This window comes from Rhinolophus ferrumequinum, chromosome 3, assembly GCF_004115265.2.
Source record: "Rhinolophus ferrumequinum isolate MPI-CBG mRhiFer1 chromosome 3, mRhiFer1_v1.p, whole genome shotgun sequence".
NCBI classification, from domain to species: Eukaryota; Metazoa; Chordata; class Mammalia; order Chiroptera; family Rhinolophidae; genus Rhinolophus; species Rhinolophus ferrumequinum.
In genome coordinates, this window is record NC_046286.1 from 46,405,220 (window position 1) to 46,431,469 (window position 26,250).

Here is a 26,250-nt window from a genome sequence, read left to right on the forward strand (position 1 = left end):
CTTGATCCCCTATCTCTCTATGACCCTTTTCTCTGCCCTGTTCTGAGAGAGGCCCATCCATCGGTGAATCTCTGTCTATTTCAAGAATATTCCATTCCCTTCCCACAGAAATTGGGTTCACCTATCACCTGTTCTCTTTCCAAAATATCTGGGAGAATTTCCAAGACATATTAATAGCCATGCATTTCTCAAAGTTCAACTTTTTTAACCAACACCCTCCCTTATTATCGTTTAAAAAAAAAACACAACAAGCTCAAAATGAAGCCACTATGGTAATCTCCAAATCACCAAACTGAGACTTAACTTTACAGCTCCCCCACACATGGAATCTTCAACCATTCAATCATGAATCGGCTGATCAGCACTAGTCAGGTAATCCGCCCAATAGACCCTGCCATCCCCTAAAGGACAGTTGCCTTGCAATAACCAATTTTTCCTCCTGGGAAATATTTCCATATTTTTTTATTTATGGATGAGACACCACTTTATTTTTTTGTTTTCTTAAATATTTTTTTAAAAATACAGCTAAAGGCGGACAGGTGGCTCAGTTGGTTAGAGCGTGAGCTTTGGGCAACAGGGCTACTGATTCGATTCCTACATGGGCCAGCGAGTTGCGCCCTCGGCAACTAGAATGAAATCAATGAGCTGACACTCAGCTCCTAGGTGGCCAGATGGCTCAGTGATTGGAGCGCAGGCTCTCAACCACAAGGTTGCCGGTTCAACTCCGGCAAGGGATGATGGGCTGCGCCACCTGCAACTAACAATGGCAACTGGACCTGGAGCTGAGCTGCGCCCTCCACAACTAAGATTGAAAGGACAACTTGACTTGGAAAAAGTCCCAGAAGTACACACTGTTCCCCAATAAAATCTTAAATATATATATATATAATACAATATTATATTAGTTTCCAGGGTACACCAGTTTATTCAACATTTATATGCCTAAAGAAGTGATCACCATGATAAGTTCAGCAGCCATCTGACACCGTACCACGTTATCACAGTATTATTGACTATATTCCCTATGCTGTACGTTACATCCCCATGACTTATTTGTTTTATACCTGGAACCCTGAGCCTCTTATTCCCCTTTATCTTCCCACCCCTTTTTTAAATTTTTCAATTACAGTTGACAACCAATTCTATTTTGGGCTTACCAGTAGTATAACTTTCTTGTTCTTGCTCCCTTCTGTGTACAAGTCTTTATTTTGTACACCTCCTCAAAGATCTATTTTATCTACTAGATTGGATTCGGCTCAATTCAAATTGACTTTTGCTCAAAGTATAAAATTTTTAAATATGTCTCACTTTATCTTTTAACTTTATCAATGTGACCATTGATTAGTTTTGCCTTATCTTGAAATTTATATATATGAAATCAGATAGCATGTATTATCTTGTGTCTGGCTTATAACTCTTTTTCCTTTCTCTTATTGATGAGATTTAGGTTATTCCTGTTCACAGCTGTTACGAATAAAGCTTCTATGAATATTATGCTACATGCCTCTTGATGTGCAAACACCTACTAGCTCTTGGATATATAATTAAAAGTGGAATTGCTGGGTGATAGGGTGGGCATATTAAAAAAATGCTGCAGTTGATAAAGTCAAACAGTTTTCCAAAATGATTGTAACAATTTACACTATGATTAGAAAATGTGGAAGGTTTAGTTATCCATATCTTTTCTAACACTTGTTATTCTCACACCTTTTAATTTTAGCCAGTCTTGTGGGTTTGTAGAGGTATCTCATGGTTTGAATTTGCATTTCTCCAATAAGCAAGAATTTTAATGTTTTCAATGTTTAATATTCATATGGGGTTTTTTTTGTGAAGTTTTTCTGTCCGTTTTTTAAAAATTGGATTCTCTTGGGGTAGTGGATGGGGGCGGAGAGTGTCACTGTGTGAGGGATATAAATGATAACGTCTAACTATTACATTGTTTTGTGCACCTGAAACTAATAAAAAAAAATTGGGTTCTCTGTTTATTTGTGAGTGTGATTTTTTTTTTGGTAGTCTGGATATAACTTTTTGTCATATATGAATTATAAATATCTTCCCCTGGTTGAAAGCTTGGGACTTTTTCCCCCAGAAAAATGTATAAATTCATAATTTTTGTAAACAATTTTAGAAGGTTCCATTTTCCAGGCTTATTCGTAAGCACTTGCTCTTGGGCATGTCCGCATAATATTTGAAAACTTCTTGCTTTCTAGTACAACAGGTATTCCAGGATTACCTTTTTTACCCTCCTGCTCCACTCCGCAATCATCCATATCTCTCAGGAGTTCTTTTTAATAAGGAATAGTATTTAGAGACCAAGCTCTGGACACTGAGTGCTCATTGTAAGAAGGGTATCACTGTTTCTAGACCCTTTCAGAGAACAGAGCCAGGAAATATGAATATTTATATACATATATATGTGTGTATATAGACATTTATTTCAAATCACAAGTTTATACTGATACCTCTAATATGAATATTTATATACATATATATGTGTATATATATGCATACAGAATACATGTGTGTATATAGACATTTATATTCAAATCAAGTTCATACTGATACCTCTAATCCAATCCAAAACCACAGGATTCTACCTTGCCTTCCTCCATTCCATATTTTATCATCCCTTACCCATAGTGAGAACTCTGGCTCAATAATCAATCTGGCTCAATCAATCTATTTCTCAGTTTCATAATATACAATATAATTTCAGAATTGCTACATTGATACCACTACAAACAACAGATTTACTAAATGGAGATTAAGATTTGTTTGCAGGGGCCGTCCTGGTGGCTCAGGCAGTTGGAGCTCATGCTCCTAACTCCGAAGGCTGCCGGTTCAATTCCCACATGGGCCAGTGGGCTCTCAACCACAAGGTTGCCAGTTCAATTCCTTGACTCCCGAAAGGGATGGTGGGCTGCGCCCCCTGCAACTAACAATGGCAACTGGACCTGGAGCTGAGCTGCGCCCTCCACAACTAAGACTGAAAGGACAACAGCTTGACTTGGAAAAAGTCCTGGAAGTACACACTATTCCCCAATAAAGTCCTGTTCCCCTTCAAAAAAAAAATAGATTTGTTTGCAGGTTTTTGAAAATTTGTTTTTGTTTTTGTTTTTGACAGGATATATATGTAGTCAAAGTACTGTTTTCCAGAGTTCTTTGGATTAGCGCCTTTTTTCTTTCTCAGGTGATACATTATTTTGAAATGCAGATAAATTCATTGGTTTTGTTGTATTCATAGACTTAAATTGAAAAGTAAGAGAAGTGGACTAATGCTGTTAAAAGCATTGCAGTGTTTGAGAGAACTTGAGATTCACTACATGTTAGGTACTTAGGAATGCTTTACTTGTCAGGGTTTATATGTTTGTCCTACCAGCATTTAAAGTGTTTAAAAACAGATAAAATGTATTACATTATAATGGAGTTTAAAATATTTTAGGGAATTTATTTAACTGTACTCTATAAATGGGAGGTGATTATGAACTTGAGTTCATCAGACATGGTTTTCCCCTTTGACTTTCCATCTCTCACATGTTGTGTAACATTTTAATAAAATTCTACATTATTTTGTTCCGTCATTACCAGTACTGCTCCAGTTATCAAATGCTGTGTAACAAATTACATTAAAACATAATGATTTAAAATACCAACCATTTTATAATATTTTACAATTGGGGGGGTGGTCAGGAATTTGGGCAGGGCTCAGCTGGCAATTCTCCATCAGGTGTTGGCTGAGGGCATTCGGTGGTATTGAGCTAGTGGATGGGTGAGTCTGAAGGGTTCAAGATGGCTTCACTCACATGTCTGGCATCTTGGCAGGGATGGCTGGAAGGCTGGGCTCAGCTGGAACTGTAAGCTGGAATGCCTACATGGCATCTTGGGGTTCTGAGAGAGAGAGAAGTAGAGATCCAAGAAGCTGAGAAACTGTAAAGATTCTTATGTCTTGGTCTTGGAAGTCCAAGAACATCACTCTCTTGCCTACTATGGTCCAGCAAGTCACTAAAGCCAGCCCAGATTCAAGGGCTGGAAATTATACTCCACTCAATGAAGGAGAAGCAAAGAATTTGCCACTCATCTTTATTTACAGCAACTAGATAGACTTCTTGTGATATCTAACAAAATTTTCCAGAGTTTTTTCACGTAAATTATCTGAGTAAAAGAATTTTTAAAACATGATTTATAATGCTGTCACTGGAAATGTTAACCCTATCCACTACTACCCACATTCAGAGTACTGCATATCTTACACTTGCTCCTGCAGGTACACTCTCCCTTCTTCATCCTGCTCTCTGCCCTTAGGATTTGACCTGTTAATATTTTTTTTTTAAAGATTTTATTGGGGAAGGGGAACAGGACTTTATTGGGGAACAGTGTGTACTTCCATGACTTTTTTCCCAAGTCAAGTTGTTGTCCTTTCAATCGTAGTTGTGGAGGGTGCTGTTCAGCTTCAAGTTGTCCTTTCAGTCTTAGTTGTGGAGGGTGCAGCTCAGCTCCAGGTCCAGTTGCCATTGCTAGTTGCAGGGGGCACAGCCCACCATCCCTTGCGGGAGTCGAACCGGCAATCTTGTGGTTGAGAGGACGCACTCCAACCAACTGAGCCATCCGGGAGGCAGCTCAGCTCAAGGTGCTGTGTTCAATCTTAGTTGCAGGGGGCAGAGCCCACCATCCCTTGCAGGATTCGAGGAGTTGAACGGGCAACCTTGTGGTTGAGAACCCACTGGCCCGTGTGGGAATCCAACCGGCAGCCTTCAGAGTTAGGAGCACGGAGCTCCAACCGCCTGAGCCACCGGGCTGGCCCCTGACCTGTTAATATTTTTAAGACAAGGAGGAGTCCCAGCAGGAGATCTTCCTTTTAGTGTGAAATAGTATAGTACTTAGAAATCATGATCTGGGTCTTAGATGTGTTAATGATGTATTGCTACTGCAGTATTATTGCTTCCAACAGAAATAAGAAATACGTATTTTTAAGATCATCAGTTCATATTGATATTTCCAATTCACATAGTATACGATAGTATAGGATTTCCCATTAACATTTTTGATTTTATGTTTGGATCATTTTTTCACTAAATATCTTGGTTCCTAAAATATTAACGTATATGTCTTTATCCTGCTACATACATAAAATACTTTCAAAATTACAATGCTAATACTAATAATAAAACTGCATGAAGTATAAGATTTCTTTGCTGTTCTTTTTGTCTTTTGACTATATCCCATTAATGATGTACAGTCAGAAACTGTTCAAATGTCACTTAAAGTAATAATTTCGTCTGAATGGTTTATCTTATTTACAGTTATTTTCATTTATTTCAATGTATTTTTCCATTTAGCATTTTTTCTTTTGATTTCATTCAATCTTTGAATATATGAAACACTTCCATGTTCAAAAGTAAAAAGTTATAAAAAGGCCAAACTCAACACTTTAAACAGATAATATACATGGTATGTGAATTATATCTCAATAAAGCTGTTATTAAAGGACAAGCCATGCATATTTGCATAAAAAATACTGAAATGGAGGTTTTAAGGCCAAGTTTCCCTACCTCCCGTCTACATCAAAAAAAATACTGAAAGAAGTGTCCCTTTCTATCCCCTCCAACCAGTGTTCTTCCCCAAAAAGTTATCCTTTTTATTAGGTTCTAATTTATCCTTCAAGTATTTCTTATGCAAAAACAAGCAAATACATGTATACATTTTTTCCCATTCTTTCTTACACAAAAACTCGCGTACCATGTACATTGCACTGTATTTTTTTTTCCTTAACACTATATCTCATACTTTACCCCATATAAGTACATAGACATCTTCAGGAATTGTTTTTCTTTAGGCAATATTTGCAATTGTCAGTTCAGATCCCGTAAAACGTTACTGTGTTACATTTCTTTCCTTTTAAAAAAAAAAACCACTGATTCCTTCAATTACTTCTATTAAGTATCCCAAATTGGCATTCATTGGAAAATACATACTTTCCAAGAGAGTATTTTCAAACCAATCACTACTTTCTCTTCAATGTAAAGTATTTAAGTACCGGTAAAATGAAAGGCTTTGTAAGGACTCCAATAAGGTCACTCTTTTCTGGAAGATAATTTTTGGGGAAGCCTTTACTGATTTTTGAGGTATATATGCTATGTTTTCTCTCTCTCTCTCTCTCTCTCTCTCTCTATATATATATATATATATATATATATATATATTTAGGTTTTATTGGGGAAGGGGAACAGGACTTTATTGGGGAACAGTGTGTACTTCCAGGACTTTATCCAAGTCAAGTTGTTGTCCTTTCAATCTCAGTTGTGGAGGGAGTAGCTCAGCTCCAGTTCTAGTTGCCGTTGTTAGTTGCAGGGGGCGCAGCCCAGCATCCCTTGCGGGAGTCGAACCAGCAACCTTGTGGTTGAGAGCCCACTGGCCCATGTGGGAATCAAACTGGCAGCCTTTCGGCGTTAGGAGCCTGAGCCACCCGGCCAGCCCCAGTTCTCAGCATTTTTTGATGAATGCCATCACTAAGCACCCACGCTGAAAGCCAGCATTCAATCAGTTGCTAAGTTTTGTCCATTTTATCTCCTAAATATTCTAAAATCTATCCCCTCTCTTACCTACCATCTCCTTCAGATCCTCATTTTCTCTAGCCTGGATCACTACAAGAGCATATCAAAATCCAAAATATTTTAATAATGCAAATCAGATCATAACAACCTCAAGCTTAAAAGCCTTCAGTAGTTCCCCTATGCCTCACTATTTAAAGGTAAATTCCAAATTCTTTGCCATATATATGACCTTCCAAGTTCTGACCACTGCTTCCCTCTCCAAACTCACCTTGAACTTTACGCTCCAGCAACAATAAACACTTTGTGGTTGCAACTCTCTACTTTCCCAGTCTCCACTACCTGGAATGCCTGCCTGTCTAACTGACTTCTCTGAAACGAAACTGGTTGGGGGAGAAGCGAAGAAGCCAGTGTTCTCCCAGAACATATTCTGCTAAATGGGGGCCTTTTTAAAAATGTTAAAATATAGGTTGATATGACAGCTGAAAGTTGTTAAAATGGACAAACTAGAAAAAAACAGCTGGGGTTCAAGATCCACAGATGAAGTAGCAGAGGAAGTTGTCTTTGCTTTACTTCCTCATCAGCCAATGGCGCAGGCTCCGCCTCCGGAGGTTAAACCCTACCCGGCACCTCTGGTTCCTGCAGGTTCTCTAAGACTAGTCATATATTCTACCCTCTAAAAATCTCTCCTCACCCTCCCACCCCATTGGACTGGTAATGCCCTCTTCAAAGCTCCCTGGGCTAAGTTGTTTGCTATCATCCAAGAAAGTGTCTGAGGGCAAGGAACAGTACTTATTATCGTTATCAAGACAGCGCCCAGCACCATGTCTAGCAAGTGGTTGACACTCATAGAATTTATGGAATGAAGGACTAAATAAAGGACAAGGCCTCCTGAGATTTTACTTTCCCTTTCATTAAAAGAGCTGCTCCCAGACCCCGCCCCTACCTTGGTTGAGGTTCCACCCCTTCCGCAGGGACGCCCCTGCTCCGTCTTCTTCCCCGCCAGCTCAGGCTCCGCCCCTTTCCCATCCGCTTACCCCGAAAACTACTAGAGTTTGGCGCCAACCGTGTTTTTTTTTTGCCCCCGTCCGAAGGCGGGAACTAGTTATGTACGCCAGGACGTGCTTTGCGTCTGATCTGATTCGCCATGAACGCTCAGTCCCGCCTCCGCGTCTTGAGTGCGCTCTGGCATTGGCGGAGATGCCAGGGAGCCCTCGCTGTGCTAAAAAGAGCCCGGGCTGTCTTGGGCCGGGCAGGGTGGGTAAGTTGTTGTGGGGGTCCGGTCCGCGCGGGGCTGCTGGAGAAGAGGCTGCATGGCGAGGTAGTGCCCCGAGCCGAGGCCTGCGGCGTTCGGGGAGCCAGGGAGTCGAAGGGAGCGGCGGAGTCGGTATGGAGGGGCGCGCCTGATGTCCGGGGTCCTCAGGTAGCTGCGTTCCCGCCGCCCTCGGTTGCAGCTTATGGGCTTGCACTCGAGTCCCTCTGTGGTCCTTCGAGAGGGTCCAGACTGGGGCTGGGGGCGAGCGCACGTAGGATTTGCCCTTTCGACTGCTACTTCGGCCCCTCCCCCACAAAAAGCAATCTTGGAATGTACTCTCAAAAGCTTTCGGATGGGATTCTTTGGAGGAATGGGTGTTTCTGAGTGTCAGGTGATCTTTGATGTTGCTTGTTCCCGGGGCTGTTAAGCCCAGAGAAGTTTCTTGATCGCGACAGCGCTTAGAACCATGACACATAGTAGGCCCTAACTCAGATATTAATGTAGAATTCGCAGAATCTCAGGATTTGTACTTCAGGAATCAAGTTGGCGTTGACTTTCATTCTTCCCTGGTCGTTCTCAGGTTCTTTTCTGGTGTTTTCCATTCTTCACTGCTACAGTTCCAAACCTTTCACCTCTTCTCAAGGCTCTTCCCCATCTCAGTGCCTCTCTGGAGGGGCACAGAGACGTTCAGGGCAACAAACTGCCCATCCCCCATCCCAATTACCTTCTATCATTTCTTGGCATTTTACAACGAGATGGCCCCCTTCCAAAAAATTATGCTCTTTTCTCCAGTGAATGTTCTTGATGTTGTCATCTGGCTTTGGAGACAGAGCTGGGATCCAATCCCAGATCTGCTACTTACCAGCTGTTTGACCTTGGGGCAAATTTCTTATCATCTGTATGTTTCCTCTTTAAAATGTTAAAAAGAAAAGTAGTATATACCTCATAGGACTTGTGGGAAGATTTAAAGTAATTTAATAATGTAATTAGAATATTTAGGTCAGTGTCTGGCACATAGTGTTCAGTATATAGTGTTTGTTGTTATTTTCCCCTTATATATTCTTCAGGGATCTTGTCATAGTAGATTTGGCCTTTCCTATGAGCCTAAGAACACACCCTCCCTCTTCCCTGGCTTTTTCCTCTACAAATGCTTATTTCATTCACTTTTTTTAAAAAAGGAAAACTTCCTTTAGACTTTTTTTTTAAAGATATTGTCTTATCACAAAAGGCTACATGATTCTTCTCTCATCTGCTTCACCTTCACATATGAATTTATTGGAATTGATCAGAAGATTATGAGTGAGCTTGCAACTCTTTCATTGTCGTGTTTCTCAACATTTTAAATTTGGCCTCTACACTTTTCATAGGTGCAACATTCCTATCAGTAGCAACTCTCATATATTGAGATCCTCAATTGGGGTAAGATGAGAGCAAGTGTGCAAAAGCCCCTCTCCCCAGGAGCTTCTGATGCACAATCCTCCGCTTTCTCCAACCATCCTTTCCAGGACAATCACTGGCCTTTGTGATTTCAAGAGAGCAATCTTAATTATACCAGCTATGTCTTGTCTTCTGTGCTATATACTCTAGTTTCCAGCTATTAGACATCTTTCTCTGGCTGTCCTACAGATAGTTCAACATGTCTTTTGTTCTCCATTTCATTTAAAAGCATGACTACCTTGTTTTCAAAGCTAAGAACCTCAGAGTTGTCTTAAGAAATTAGGAATTTCATTAATTCAACAATTTTTTTTTTTTTTTTTTATATAACTACCAACCTGCCAGGCCCTGTGCTGAGAGCTGGGGATACAATGGTGAACAGAACAGAGCCGGTCCTTGTCTTCATGGAGCTTACAGTCCAGTGGGTGAGATAGACATTTGTCTAGGAATACCACACAAATGTAGTCATAAACTGAAAAGAGGCCATGGAGAGAAAAGGCACTGATACAGGAATATGTAATATGGGGCTTGACTAGTGGAGAGAGAGGGTAGCTAGGGAAGGCTGAAACATTACGTAAGTGGAAATATCAAAGATGAGTCAACTGAAGGTAGAGTGTCAGGAAAGAGCACTCTTTGCAGAGGCTCTTTGGTCGGAGGAAGCAAACAGCATGTTCAAGGAGCTAAAAGGACAATATGATCAGAGTAAAGACTGCTAGGGAGTGGGGGAGAAGGATGCAGACTAACCCTGGAGGGGTGGCCAGAGGCCAGGTCACTTAGGGCTTTATAAAGCAGAATTGTGACAGAATTTGTTTTTTAGCCTAAAATCAGCAGAAAGCACTGAAAGATTTTAAGCAGAGGGGGGAATGTGATCAGATTTGCATTTTGAAAAGACAACTCAGGCTTTGGTTTTGAATTGTTCAATAGTGGACATTTGAATACACTTCATTAAACTTTTTTGATTCTACTGCAGAAATCTCTCTGATCTGCTGCTTGCCTTTATTTCCACTACTAATAACTTAGTCAATTCTCATTGTCTCTGGCACTGTTTTAATAGTCTTCTCTAGCTTCCTTGCCACTATATTTTCTATACTCTTCTTACTAGAGTTGATTTTCTGAAATGCAGATTTGATCATGACATTCCCCTGCTTTGAAAACCTTCAGTGGTTCCCCCATTCCCTACTGGATGAAGTCCAAGTATCTTAATTGTGTAATCTATCGCCTGACTTTTCTAACACCTTATTTCTCACGTTCTAATCGATGGGTTAGATTCACAACGAGACTTGCTCGTGAGCGTATAGATAGATGTGGTGGGGAAATAGTGTCAGGAATTGTGTTTGCAGATAGGAACCAGTTTCACCAAACTTGAGATTTTGGAAACCTTGGGATAGTGAATGATGGGGCTGCAAAAGTAGGAAAAGTGTATATCAAGGTAAGGAGTTTCAACTTTATTCAGTAGATACTGGAAAGTAATGGAAAATTTTTGAGCAGGAAGTGATATGAGCAGGATTGCTTTAGAAGAACTAACCCAACAGTTGTATGTAGCATGTATTTGGAGAGAGGAGATACTTAGATAGCTATAGTGGGAGCCTGACACAAATTCAATGGCAAGAATGAGGATATGTGGGAGAAGCATTGCAGAATAACATCAGTAGCCTATTAGGGAATGCTAGTGCTATTAAAAGAAGTTGAGGTGTCAAGATATGACATGTTGATGGAAAGATGATCATTTTTGATTTTGAACTTGGTGAGGTTGGACTTATAGGAATGTGTTTATTAACTTTAGCATCTTATTGCTGGCTTTTGGTTTGTACTTTAGTATAAACTAATTTCTAATTTTTATGTACTCAGAGAGCAGCAGAAAAGTCTATAAATCTGAGCTGGTACCCCTACTTTTTGTGGCAGTACTTGCTCTTTATTTCCTAGCCCCTTGTGTTTGCCCAACAAGTGTTTAACCCAAAGAGGTAAATTTTGCTTTGCAGTTGTAGAAAATTCATCTCCTTAGGAAAAAGTATTCCAATACATTTTTATACATGCCCAATAGCATTTAGAACAAGGTAGGTGTTATTGAAATTGTAATAACCACAGCTCTGTGAAATCCTATTTGTGAGTTTTTCTGGTAATATATGTGCGTTGTTTAAGCCACTAAAGGTTGTGGTAATTTGTTAGAGCAGCAATAGGAAACTAATACACTCAGTCATGCTATGCATATTTCATGTACTCAATAGCCACATATAGATAGTACTTACCATATTGCATCTCAATATAGAACATTTTTACCATTGTAGAAAGTTCTTTTGGACAGCACACTGATCTAAAATAGTAGTTCTCAAAGTGTGATCCTTTGACCAGCCACATAACCTGGGTGTTTTTTAGAAATGCAAATACTCAAGCCTCACCCCAAATTGGGGTGAGAATCAGAAACTTTGGGGATGGGGCCCATCTTGTGTTTTAACTTCTCCAGGTGTTTCTGATACATAATAAAGTATAAAAACAACTTCAGAAAGCAAATAATTACAATAGAGGTGGTTAAATGCAGTAATGACGGGTTAGCGGTAGAATGCTAGTAGAATGTCAGTATAATGAGGGGATGGTGATTAATTATATCTGTAGGAAAGGGTCGTCTTTTTTTTTAATTTTTTTTTATTAGTTTCAGGTATACGAAAACAATGTAGTAGTTAGACATTTACTCCCCCTTACAAAGTGATAACCCCCTCCCCCAGTCTAATACCCCTCTGACATCGCATATAGCTATTATAATTCCATTGACTCTATTCCCTACGCTGTACTCCACATCCCGTGACCATATATATATTAAATTATAGTTGACATTCAATATTATTCAGCTTCCGCTTCAGGTGTACAGCGCAGTGGTCAGGCATCTGCACCATCCATGAAGTGGTCTCCCTAACAAGACAAGTGCCCATGTGACACCCTACAGAATCTTTACATTATTGATTATATTCCCCACACTGTCTTTCATATCCCCATGTCAATATTGTAACTACCAATCTGTGCTTTCTAATCCTCTCACCTTGTCCCTCAACCCCACCCCCTCCCAGCTAGCAACCTTCAGTTTTTCCTCTATATTTCTGATACTTTTTCTGTTTAGTTTGCTCATTTGTTCAGTTCTTTTGATTCCTCGTATAAGTGAAATCATATGGTATTTGTCTTTCTGCGTCTGACTTATTTCACTTAGCATAATGTTCTCTAGGTCCACCCATGTCATTGCAAATGGTAAGATTTCCTTCTTCTTTGTGGCAGAGTACTACTCCATTGTATAAATGTACCACAGTTTCTTAATCCAGTCGTCTACCGATGGGCATTTCAGTTGTTTCCATGTCTTGGCTATTGTGCGTAGAGCTGCAATAAATATAGGGGTGCAAAAATTTTTTCGAATTAGTGTTTTGGATTTCTCTGGATAGATACCTAAGAGTGGAATTGCTGGGTCATAAGGTAGTTCCATTTTCAGTGTTTTGAGTTACCTCCATACTGATTTCCTTAGTGGCTGCACCAGTCTGCAATCCCTCCAACAGTGCACGAGGGATCCCTTTTCTCCACATCCTCTCCAGCACTTGTTGTTTGTTGATTTATTGATGATAGCCGTTTTGACTGGGGTGAAGTGGTGTCTTATTGTGGTTTTTATTTTCATTTCTCTAATGATTAGTGAGGTGAACATTTTTTCATGTCTGTGGCCATTTGTATGTCTTCTTTAGAGAAATACCTCTGCCCATTTTTTAATTGGATTGTTTGTTTTTTTGGTGTTGAGTTGAATAAGTGTTTTATAAATTTTGGATATTAACCCTTTATCGGATGTATCATTGACAAATATCTTCTCCCATTCAGTAGGATGCCTTTTTTGTTTTATTGATGGTTTCCTTTACTGTGAAACATCTTTTTAGTTTGATGTAATCCCATGTTTATTTTTCCTTTTACTTCCAGACTAAAACTTTTCTTTACTTCCCCGAGGGGATATATCAGTAAAAATATTATTCAGGGTAATGTCTGCATATTTACCTAAAAATATGGAATGCTTCATGAATTTGCATGTCATCCCTGCTCAGGGGCCATGCTAACCTACCAATTTTAGTATATGTGCTGCCGGAGCGAGCACAAGATTGTCTCTTTTATGGTAGCTGGGTTTGGGAAGGTGATGAGCTGTCCAGGTAAAGAAATAGAATGAGCAAGATATTGGGAGTTGAAGTACATGGCATATTTCATGAACTGCAAGTTGAGACATTTCTGCTCTAATGTTATATGCATTCTTGAAAAACCTTTAATTCAGCAACTCACTAAAACAGAGTTTATGGGAAAAATAGGGGCAGAATATTCAAAACCTATCTACCCATGCACCTACAGGAACAGTAACAATTTTCATTAAAATATTGGCACAGTTAAGAAGACATGTTAAATTCCTAATAAATAAAGATCCCAGTAAATACAGGTCTTTTTTCAAAAAAGGTAAAGCTAGCTTGATGAAAGGTGGAATAAAGGATCGAGGCTGTTGATTTGTAGAGATGAGAACAGAAGGACACAAACATCATGGATTGTAGGTGGAGAGGCAGTTGCCGGTTTTCTGTGATATATTGTGATAGCAGACGGAATGGCTCTGGCTCATTGCCTTGTGCTTGGGGTCCCTTACCCCCTCACCCCACCAAAGATTGAGGAAAACCATGCTAAGCCCTTGCAAGACAAAGCCTGTTGTTACACTGACACGGGAGTGATGGGCATTCTAGGGGAAGGGCGTCATATATAGGACGACATTTAATTAATGGTGCAAACTTGAACATCCATGTTTGAACCAGCATAAATTCTGCCTGAGACTGGCATCACATCTCTATTTCTCAATAATGATACACTAACTTGCATTATAGAAACATGTGCTGTGGTGGTACCGATGAATCAATCACGTAGCTGAATGGGGTAGGTGAGGGGAGCAGTGTGAGATAGTTAGAAAAGTAGTGAGATAGTTCTGGAAGAGGGCTCGGGTTCTGTGCTAGTGAAGCTTAACTTGATAATGTTTTAGGTAGCTCTTGATGGGTTCTGATCTGGGAGTGAAACATAGGCTAGGCTTACACAGGATTAATTTTGGTTCCAGTGTGGAAAATGGTAAGAGAAAAAAGATATTGGTAGTATGGAAACTAGCTAGGTGACTTTTATAATAATTTAAGTGAGAATTAATTATATCTGAACCTGAACAATGACTGTGACTGGAAAGCAGATTTATATTTGAGAGGTTTAAAAATAGAATCACTAAGAATTTGTGACTGTTTGAAAATGAACGTGGAGATAAGGAAAGAGTCAGAGATACTGGAAGCTTTAGCGTGAGAGCGGATTGAGGCAGGAGATGGTTGTTCATACTTCCCATTCCAGACATTTACCCTATTTGCTTTCTTCCATTATTATGCCTCATATAAGCATTCTTTTCATTTTCACTGTTTCCATCTTGTGTTGCATCTTATCACGTGGACTCATAGTAGCCTCCTTCCCAGTTTCTTTTCCTACACTTTTGTCTTTCTGGGTCATTCCACACATTGATCTTCCTATTTCATTTCTTTATACAAATGTTTCTAACTCAAAAATCTTCAGTGCTCTTATCTTCTGAAAGTTCAAGACCCGATTCCTTGGTCTGACATTTAATATCTTTTGTTTGACTGATGTAATTTGACAGTCTTATCTCCCAGTCCTGTTCTACCTGAGGTCCATTCCAACTAGGCTGTTATGTTTACAGTTCTCTACATGTGCTTTTCCTCCAAGGTGAATGCCTTTCTCATTTGGAATCTCCACGTCTCTCCCCTGATGCCTCCGTCCTTTATTGATGTACAAGTGCTTCCTTTGCAAAGCACATCAGCAGTATCTATATGCTTTCATTCTCCACACATCTTTGCCAACCTTTAGGAGTGGGTGGTGGCTGCCAGGGGGCCAGAGGGGTACTTGTGGGTGCTGGTAATGATTGTTGATGTGCGTGGTAGTTACACAGATGTGTTCAGTCTGAAAAAAATCACAGGACTATATACTTACGATTTTTACTTTTTTCTGTATTTATGTTATACTTCAATAAAAAATTTACTCCTCCTCCCCGTCAAAAAAAAAAAAAGTCTTGATTCACCTAGGCCCTGAACACTTCAATTTGAATTTATGGTCAGCTTAAGTTGACTGGAATTACATTGAGTTTATAGATAAACTTGGGAAGAACTGCCACTTTGATATTATTTTCTTTATATGATTGTGATATATTTTATCATTTGTTTAGATCAGAAGTAAACTACCTGCTTTTGTAAGTAAACTTTCAATGGAATTACAGCCACACCTATTTGTTTCCATGTTGTCTATGGTTGCTTTCAAGCTATACTGGCAGAGTTAAGTGGTTGTGAGACCGGGTGGACTGCAAGCATAGCATATTTACTTTCTGGCCCTTTAAGAAGAAAAGGTTTTCAGACCCTTGATTTAGATCTTTTATTATTTTCTCCATAAGCGTCTTGCACATCTTGTATTAGATTAATTCCTATGTACCTTATAGTTTTGTTTTTGTAAATAATACCTTTTTGTCAGCTGTGTTTTTAAACTGTTTGTTTGCTGGCATGTAGGAAAACTATTGCATCTTACATTCAGTGACTTTGAGAAACTCTTAACTAGTTCTAAAAATGTGTAGATTTTCTACATAGGTGATCATAGTGTGAATAACGTCAGCTTTGTTGCTTTTTTTCCAGTTCTATCTCCTTTCATGTCTTACTCTTCTTTCAAATAGAAACATGCTTTACTTTAAAGGAGATGCTTCTATCGTTTTATCATCATGTATGATGATTAGTGTGGAGAGTATTTTTAATAGAAATATATCCTTTATCAGTTTAAGAAAAGTCCCTTAAACTTTCCTAAACTCCAAGTTTGCTGAGACTTAGTGTTGAATTTTATCATATGCTGATGTTGAGATGATCATATTTTTCTTCTGTAATCTAATATGATAAAATACTAATTGTTTTTTATTAGTAGACTGTATTTGTTAGAACAATTTTAGATTTACAGAAAAATTGAGAAGTATAGAGAATTCCTGTTTATCACTCTATCTCCCCTCCCACCCCCCGGTATTTCTTGTCGTTAATATATTACGTTAGTATGATACGTTTCTTATAATTAATGAACTAACATTGAAACATTATTAACTAAAGTCCCTAGTTTATTCAGATTTCCTTCATTTTTACCTAGTGTTTATCCTTTTTCTGTTCGCTTCAGAGTGGAATACCTACATAATTTTTTGGAATTATGCATGGAAGAATGATCTCTTCTCCATTTCCTAATTTACTTATATCAGTGTGGACTTATATATATTTATTTTATACTTTGGGTTATAATCCAATGCTACTTTAATTTGTTGCTCACATTGTTCAGCTTTGGCTGTTGGGAGCTTTTTCAGTTGGTTCCAGTGTTTCTTTGATATACCGCCATTAATTTGTTGTTTTTGACATTTCCTTACCTTCTTGTATGATAAAGATGGTCCGTGTCATCTTGTGCATTTCCTGTCCCTGTCTCAGAATCAGCCATTTCTTCAAGAAGCCCTGGTCCATTTTAGTAGAGAATAGTATTAGATGCCAAGACGTGGATGTTAGATGTGCTTATTGACATTGTATGTTGATTTTTAGGCCCTCTCAATTGATAGATCAAAGAAATATATGTGTGTCTACTATACACACACACACACACACACACACACACAGACACACACACACAGCGGGTACCAAAAGTATACACATTTTAAGAAAGGAAAAAACTGTATTAAAACTACGCTGATGGTAACCACTTTGAGTACCTCTTGTAATTACGGAAATCAAATGTGACTTATATTCCTCTTTTATTATCAGTATATATTGAGCATTACAATTTTAATACATTTTTTTACCTTTCTTAAAATGTGTGTACATTTTTTTGGCACCCTGTATGTGTGTGTATGACTATAAATATTTCTATATCCAATCACACTTCTCTGCTGTTCATTAGATGAACTGGTCTCCATTCTGTAAAAGACCCATTGACTGATGCTCCCTACTCCATGTGACAGCTAGTAGATTATTATTATTAGGAAGCCTGTGAATTTCTTCCACCAGTCACCAAGAGTTAGTTGTGATATTTGCCAGATGTGATTATGCCATTTATGCTTTTTGTATTAATAATTGTTGTACAAGCTATATTACAACAGTTAATTAAATCAGCTAATTGGAAAAAAATTTGGAATGGGGAATGGAGAAAAAAGTTGTATACCTTACCTTAATTTTATTTAAAGGAATTACATACATTTTACCTCTTGTGGCAGAACCATGACCTTTTTCTTTGAGTATGAATCCAGGGATTGGAGCGCTGACTTCTTTCTTGTATAAACCATACCCATAAGACATTGCTTATGATTTCCAGCATGTTTTTCATTAAAGTGGAGTAAGAACTTAGATACTTGTGAATCAATCTGAGTATAGACTAGATTTTCTTTTCCAGTATTTTGTGTTTCTCACTCTTACTTGATTTGACAAGCATTTGTGTATGCGTATGTGTCTTGCTACTCACCTTTTGAGTTTTTCCAAAGCATTTAGCCTAGTTTTCACTGGAAAATAACTCCCTTTTGGTAATGTAATCTTTGATAATACTATTACTTAGAAAAATAAGGAAACAAGTATAATTGGGTTTGGTAATAAACGCACCTGGCTGTTGGTAAGTGGATGTCTCAGTTGGTAAGAGCAGAAGTGTGCAGGTACAGGCGCAGACACCCTTAATGACTCCAAGTAGCCACAGTGACTTTGGTTCATTGACCATGGGCAGCATTCATGGAGTTTTACCTGGAAGAATGGAGAATGTCAGATGTTAGTGAATGTCAGATAAATCAGATTTTTTTTTTTTAATTCTCTTGGATTCCTATGTTGCTTTCAGTCTTGCCACTTCAAACAGCACTGCACTGACTGTTTCAGTAGACACAGTTTTGTAACCACGTGCTTGTATATCTATACTAGAATAAATTACTAGATATGCAATTGTTGGGTCAAAGAGCATTTAAACGTTTGATAGCTATTACCAAATTGCCTCCCTAGACCTTGTACCAGTATCCACTTGAGTGATGTATGAGAGGCTCTGTTTTCCCACACCTTTCACAACCTATTATAGCATAAACCTCTTTGCTGTTGGCCTATCTTACATCTTACTGGTGAAAACATGTTATGTCTGGACTGGAGTCCCCAAGACCACCCCCAGGTTTGATGATTTGCTAAGAGGACTCAAAGAACTCACCATATAGTTACACCTACTTGGTATGATAGTTGGCTTATTTTAATATAAATGTTTATTTGTATTTTAGCCTACTTTATAAAATTAACATCATTTACCTTACAACATGGCTTAACCATATCAGCAAATTTAAGGTTTTTGTTTTATAGTTTTAGCTATTATTAGGTTGTTTATTTTTTCATTTTGTGTAATCACGATAGAGGGTGAACTTATTCACTGTGCCCAAATTTGAAAGTTGCTTTTTAATTTAAAGTTAGGTTTATTCTTTGACTTGTGAGGTTGATTTTTAAGAGTGGAAAATCTTTATATTTAATACTTTAGATGGCAGCTATCGGAAGGAGATAGGATCATGGCAGCAGATGATGACAATGGTGATGGAACAAGTTTATTTGATGTCTTTTCTGGTAAGAGCTCATTTTAATTGTCTTTCTCAATTTATTTAATTACAAAATATTTATTTGTTCTCATCGAAAACACTGTCATTATCAACTTTTTCTCCTTACACATCGATGCATTAGTACAATAAAGTGCCTGGCAAATAGGAAGTGCCTAGTAAATGTGAACTTTATTTTATGCTTTCAAGCCTCTTAAATGTAATGAAATTAGCAACTTTGCCAATATAAGCTGTAATGCTTTTATTATCATATGAAAAAAAACATAAGATAGGTATTTGTTACTCTTAAAGTTAATACTTCCAGTACATGTGGTGGTGCTTGTTTATTGTTGTTCAGGGAAAAATTGGCAGTCATAATGGATGATTATTTTGAAAAAGATAACCAAGACCTCATAGTAAAATAAGCTCATAAAAATATATTTTAAATAATATGTAAAATGTAAACTTCCAAATCCTGATGTAACATTTCCTAGTTCTTTTCTCTTAATTGTAATTTTGCTATGACAACCTCATTAAGTTTTTTGAGATTATAAATGAATATTTATTGACTAGAATTATGCTTACTATGCTATAGAATGAAAAGAGCAGTTGTAAAACATATAGAATTTCATTTTTGCTTAAATATATTTTAAAAAATTAATATTCATAGATATGGATATGGAATCCGGATTCACAAAAAGTATGGCCAACATAACCACTCTAGGTAGTATTATTTGCTTTTTGATATTATTTAATTACTTTTGGGTGATATAGTTTCAAATTGTTATGCTGCTATGTATTTCTCTTATGATATTTTTTCTTTGAAATATTTTAAACCAACAGAAAAATTGAAAGCATAATACATAATACAATGAACACCTTTACTTTTCACCTCGATTCACAAATGGTTAACTTTTTATCACATCTGCATCTCCTACTATTATTTTGAAGGACAAAACTGCATTGTTAATTTCATTTGCTGGAAATAGCTCTTTTCATTTCTCCATATCTCTCTCACCTGTCTACCTACATACATTTTTTGATAGTGACACCTACAGTATATATTTTACTTCGCATTTTACTTTTTACCACTTAACATGATTTCATGAAAAATTTTATTCCTATAACATTTTCATAATTGTGTTATATTTGTTTGGAAATAATTTCAAACTTATAAAAAAGTTGTATGTAAGAACATACAAAGAACCCTTTACCTAGTTTCTTCCAAATTTACCTCATGCCAGTAGCTTTATCATTGTGGACTCTTTTTAGACACACACACACTCACACATTTTTTTCCTGACCCTTTTGAGAGTAAGTTGCATACATTATGATCTTTTACCCTCAAATACTTCAGTGTGTATTTCATAAGAAAAAGTGGGCTTTCTTACGTAATAACTGCATAATATCAATTTCAGTAAATTTAACACTGATACAATACTAATTTTCTTCTTTCAAGTGTTATTTGAATATATTTTAGAATTCCATTCTAATTTATATATTAGCTTTTTCGCTGTATCTCTGCATTATTTTTAGTGGTTGCTCAAGGGTTTGCAATATACATCTTTAACATTTTGTGGTCTACTTACTATGTAGTATCGTACCTTTTTATGTAAGATGTAATCCTGTAGGTATAATTGCATAACGTCTACCCATCCCCTTATGTTAGAGATGGCATAAACCCCACAATACAATGCTATCGTTTTGATTTTAAACTATTCTATGCATCTTAAAGAAATTAAGAATTTAAAGAATTAAGAGGAAAAATTAATATTTTATATTACTAAAATTATTTACCATTTCTAGGCTTGCTAGTATCTTCTAGTATTCTTCCAGTACCATTTTCCTCTCCATTCTCTCTTTTCTGGGAGTCCAGATGTATAGTGTGTGAGAGAACTTTTGATATTGTCCCATAGGTTACTAAGAATGTTCTTTTTAATTTTTTCTTTCTGTTCTTCTGATTGGATAATTTTTATTGATTTGTCTTCCAGGTTCACTGTCAAGCATATTCAGTGAAATTGTTTACATTAGATATTATAGTTTTCAGTTTTAGGATTTTCGTTAGGTTCTTTTAATTCTTTCTACTTCTCTGCTAAGATTTCCTATGTAGTAATTTTGGCTGCGTTCTGGACATTGTAAATGTTGTGTTACACAGATGTTGGATTCTGTTATATTCCTCTGAAGAGTGGAGCTGTTACACATTTTAGCACGTATTTAACTTGGCTGAACTTAAACACTACCTCCCTGTGATGGATAGCAGCTAAAATCTCTGTTCTAATTTTTTAGCTTTAGCTGGACTTTTTGGAGTTTAGGGGTCACTCAGAGATTTGGACACAATTTGGAGAATTTCTCTGTGGCTCTCAGGCTTTCATCTCTCACTTTCTAGTTGCTGTTTTCACTCTCAAAGTTTTTTCTCTGGTTCTTCAAGATATTAGCACTAGAGGTTTCTGTATGAGTTTTCATTACCTAGTGTAGCTACAACTACATAGGGCCTATCCTTTCCCAAAAAGTTGTAATTAAAGGGGGGATAGGGAACTCACACAGTGTTGTTTTCTTCTTTCAGATATTGTCTCCCCTCTAGTTTTTTGCCTGCTTTGGGTTGCTGTCTGTCTTCAGATAGCTTTTCTTTTTAATTGAGGTATAATTTACATATAACATTATATTAGTTTCAGTTTTACAACGTAATGATTCAATATTTGTATATATTGCGAAATGATCACCACAGTAAGTAATAGTAGAATATTTTACTATAGATAACTTTTTATAGTTCTTATCTGCAGCAGGATTGGTCTGATAGAAGCTACTCTGCTATTACCTGAATTGGAATCGTCTCACTGATATGTTCTGAAAGTGAGAATTTTAAGTCTAAATCTGAGGTGATAGAGTCATAAATCTGTGTGCTAAAATCTTCCTGTTTTTAAGGCTGTATAAAACTTCTAAATAATTCTCTTTCTTGGGTACAGGACTAATAAAGTGTTTCTTTTCCTGGTCCTTCAGAGTAGAAATGGAAAAACTTCACTAAGTGCAATATATCAGTTTTAACTAGTCTTTAATTTTCTTGCAGCTTCTCCTCTTAAAAATAATGATGAAGGTTCTTTGGACATATATGCTGGTTTGGACAGTGCTGTTTCTGGTATGTAAATTCTGTAATAAAATAGTTTTGTTTTGTTTGGTCAGTCTATTGGAATTGTTTTGTTACTAAATTTTAGAGTAACTCATAGATCTTGAACAATCTGCCCATTTTTTGAAATGATTACACTTAGGTAATTATTTTCTTGCCCAAAGCTTGATCAGTAAGACAAGTTAGCATTTAGATTTGTTATTCATTTATGTGTCAGATTTAATTGGACCTTGTGCAAAAATATTTTGTACCATTGAAATGCAACTGGTGGTCCTGTCTGTACATAAATTACTACTCATACTGTCACAGGTTACATAATACTAGAACTTTTGAAAAGGATGGTTACTGTAAATATTTCAAATGTATTAGTAAGGGTGTGATACACAGAGAGTCTCATGACCTATTCAAATTATAAAACTTCTCCATGATCAAATCTCTCAAAGTTTTCAACAGAAAATATCCTCATGCCTGATTCGTTGGTACAAGCATTTTAGGTAAATTGGTTTTCCAACTCTCATCTGTGAAATTAGTATAGATATGGATGAAATGCGGAAGATGGAGAAATGTATAGCCCACGAAGTTGGAATAGACACAGCATCCAAAAGCTTAACACATACTATTACTTTTTTTCCCACCTGTATTGAGATACAATTAACATATAAAATTGTATATTAAGGTGTACAGTGAGTGTATTGATTTGATACACTTACATAGTGCAAAATGATTACCAACATAGAGTTAGCTAACACCTGCATCATATTACATAATTACCATCTTGTTTTTGTGGTGAGAACATGTAAGATCACTTTCTTAGCAACTTTCAATTATATAACACGGTATTATTAAGTATAGTCACTGTGCTGTACATTAGCTCACCGGAATTTATTCATGTTATAGCTGGAAGTTTGTACTCTGAACTACATCTCCTCTTTTCCTCCACCCTTAACCGTTGATAACCACCATTCTAGTCTCTGTTTCTATGCATTTGCTTTTTTACATTTTCACGTACAGTAGATGTCTTTGTCTGACTTATTTTACTTAGCATAATGCACTCAGAGTCCATTTATGTTGTCACAAATGGCAGGATGTCTTTCTCCTGACTGAGTATTTCATTGTGGTGTACACACACACACACACACACCCTTAATCATTCATCCATTGATGGGCACTTAGGTTGTTTCCACGTCTTGGCTATTGTGAATAATGCCACAGTGAACATTGGAGTGCAGGTATCTTTTTGAGAACCTGTTTTCAGTTCTTTTAGATCTATATCCAGAACTGGGAGTGCTGGATCATATGGTAGTTCTGTTTTTTTTTTTTTTCTTTTCCACAGTAGCTTTACCAGTTTACATTCCCACCAACAATGTACAAGGGTTCCGTTTTCTCTACATCCTCACCAACACTGGTTATCTCTTGTCTTTTTGATGATAGCTGTTCTAACAGGTGTGAGGTGATATCTCGTTGTGGGTTTGATTTGCATTTTCCTGATTATTATTTCCTGTACCTGTTGGCCATTTGTATGTCTTTAGAAAAATGAAAGACATTTCAGTCTGCTCAGTTCCTCAGCCCATTTTTCAGTCAGATTTCTTTTTTTTTTTTGCTATTGAGTTGTGTGAGTTCTTTATATATTTTGGATATTAAACTCCTTATCAGATATATAATTTGCAGATGTTTTCTCCCATTCTGTAGGTTGCTTTTCATTTTGTTCATGGTTTCCTTTGCTGTGCAGAAGCTTTTTAATTTGATGTAGTCCCACTTGTTTATTTTTGTTTTTGGTGTCAAATCCAGAAAATCAGTGCTAAGACCAATGTCCAGGAGCTTACCCCCTATGTTTTTTCTCTAGGAGTTTTATGTTTTCAGGTCTTACATTCAAGACTTGAATGCATTTTGAGTTGATTATTGTCCAGGGTGTAAGATAGGGGTCCAGTTTTGTTCTTTTGCATGTGGCTGTACACGGTTCCCAACACCATTGATTGAAGAGACTGTCCTTTCCCCATTGTATATTCTTGGCTGCTTTGCCATAAATTAATTGACCATATGTATGTGGGTTTATTTCTGGGCTCTTTGTTTTGTTCCATTGATCTGTATGTCTGTTTTTATACCAATACATACAGTTTTGATTACTATAGCTTTGTATTATAGTTTGAAATCAGGAATTGTGATGCCTCCAGCTTTGATCTTTTTTCTCAAGGTTGCTTTAGATAGTTGCAGTCTTTGTGGTTGCATACAAATTTTAGGATTGTTTGTTACATTTCTGTGAAAAATGACTTTGGAATTTTGATAGTATTGTATTGAATCTGGAAATACGTATTTTAATATAAAGGCTTTTTTATATGTTTATTTTAGACAGTCCTTCCAAATCCTGTGTACCATCCAGAAGTTGTTTGGATTTATATGAAGAAATTCTTACTGAAGAAGGAACTGCAAAGGAGGCAACATATAATGATGTATGGGTTTGCTAGAAGTATTAAGGACAGTTATTTTACTCTTTTGTAGCTCCTGAAGTACAGGCATCTACTTACTGTTGCACAAATATTCTGTGTTTAGGAAGCAGTTCTTAAACTAAAAGAATACTTAAATCAGTTTCTGCCTTCAGTTCTACTTTTTAAAACAACGCTTCCTGAATGGTTGTCTAAGTTTAGTTATAATTTTGCTTGATTAAATTTAAGTGCCAAATGTATAAAACCTCAACAGGCAATCAGTGTGCTATAACATTTTATCTTTTCGTGATTTGCACTAAGTTATAAATTGTCCTAAGTCTTAAATTAGACAAATTTCTTTCTATGTTATTTGAATTTTAAGGTTTGGAGATTGAAAGTGAAACTAAAAAGAAATTTATTAAAAACTTTAAAAACTAGTAATCTCTATACCAGTAATCTTACTAAATTTACCTGTTAGTAGAATTAGAACTCTTCTGCCCTTTTTAGTGGGTTGATTTGCAACAGTTTAAATATTTTGAAATGTTATTTAAGCTAAGAAAGTAATTTAGAATGATGCTTTAATTAATCTTTTTATATTTTACAGTTGCAAGTAAAATATGGAAAATGTCAGCTACAAATGAAAGAGCTGATGAAAAAGTTTAAGGAAATACAGACACAGGTACCATTATAATGAATATTTTATTTTTGCCCTATTAACTTTTAAAATCAAAATTTTATAAAATTTTTTGTTGGAAATTAAAATGTTGAAATGTTGGCAGTTTATAAGGAAACTTATTAGTATTAAGTAAGAAATTTGATGAAACATACATAATTTCCTTTAAAATTGATGTAGGAAAACTATTGCTAAATGACATTGACATAAAAAGATCTGTTAAACTAGTTAACAGTTAAATAATAGAAAATTCATAGAGGTGATATTAGGTGATTTAAAAGAGAATGATTTGAGGAGCAAAGATTTAGAATGGCTATTGAGGTGGAATGGTGATGACTTCAGAATTTTTGCCACAGTGACTTTTATGGTGATCATACTGCAAAAATCAGGAATGTCATGTCTTTTTCTGATTTTTATTTTTTGATAAAGTTGTTTCTTTCCTTTTCTCTTTCCTCCAAAGAACCAGTCAATCCTAGATTCATTCTTTGTTCATTTAAGAATCAGTACATTGTTGCATGTTACAGCTAAGTTGTTAAATATAACAACATTTTTTATCATTTTTATTTTCAATTTTCAAGATAATGACCCAGGGAGACCTTTTTTCTTGTTATTTGTTTTTTTCATTTTGATCCTGTTTTAAGTAGTTTCACTTTAAATGGCCTTCCTCTGGTGCCAGTTGTCTTCTCTGAATCTCAGCTTCCCCATGTGTATAATGTTCACAATAGTACTTCTCACAGGACTTTCTTGAGAATTACATGAGATAAAATATGTGATTCCTGGCATATAGTTAGCATTAATAATCACTAGCTATTATAAGTAGTAGTTTAATAATCCTGTAGATACATACTTTATTAAATATATTTTATGATATTTAGAATTTCAGCTTAAAAAATGAAAACCAGTCTCTTAAGAAGAATATTTCAGCACTTATCAAAACTGCCAGAATGGAAATAAACCGCAAGGATGAAGAAATAAGTAATCTTCACCAAAGGTATAATTGAAGAGGGTGGATCTGTTTATAAATTACATGGGTGTTGATAGGTGGAATATTTTTAACTTTGGGTGGAAAGATATGAGAATCATGCATTTTATTAAATACGTAAGGTTTTACTGTGACTAATGGTATATTATCATAATGGAATATATGATTATTAAATAGAGTATTGTC

The 26,250-nt window shown here is 36.6% G+C and overlaps 2 protein-coding genes and 1 pseudogene across 5 annotated transcripts in view; 1 reads left to right on the forward strand and 2 right to left on the reverse strand.

Moving 5' to 3' along the window:
- Positions 1-7,613, reverse strand: part of MDN1 (midasin AAA ATPase 1) — a 144,741-nt gene extending 137,128 nt beyond the window's left edge. The window contains exons 1-2 of the mRNA XM_033097100.1: positions 7,495-7,613; positions 3,804-3,888 (exon numbers count right to left, since the gene is read on the reverse strand). The gene's annotated coding sequence lies outside the window, so the exon portion shown is untranslated. The remainder of the gene's footprint in view (positions 1-3,803; positions 3,889-7,494) is intronic.
- Positions 7,614-7,717: 104 nt separating this feature from the next.
- CASP8AP2 (caspase 8 associated protein 2) overlaps positions 7,718-26,250 on the forward strand; it is a 31,661-nt gene continuing 13,128 nt past the window's right edge. The window contains exons 1-6 of one of the 4 annotated variants that reach the window (XM_033102822.1): positions 7,718-7,809; positions 18,817-18,899; positions 21,933-22,001; positions 24,336-24,436; positions 25,014-25,088; positions 25,958-26,073. In XM_033102822.1, coding sequence (XP_032958713.1) covers positions 18,845-18,899; positions 21,933-22,001; positions 24,336-24,436; positions 25,014-25,088; positions 25,958-26,073 — 416 coding nt within the window. In that variant the 5' untranslated portion in view covers positions 7,718-7,809; positions 18,817-18,844. The other 3 variants (XM_033102823.1, XM_033102821.1, XM_033102824.1) reach the window with 3 other exon arrangements.
- LOC117020966 (uncharacterized) lies at positions 13,254-13,348 on the reverse strand (annotated as a pseudogene).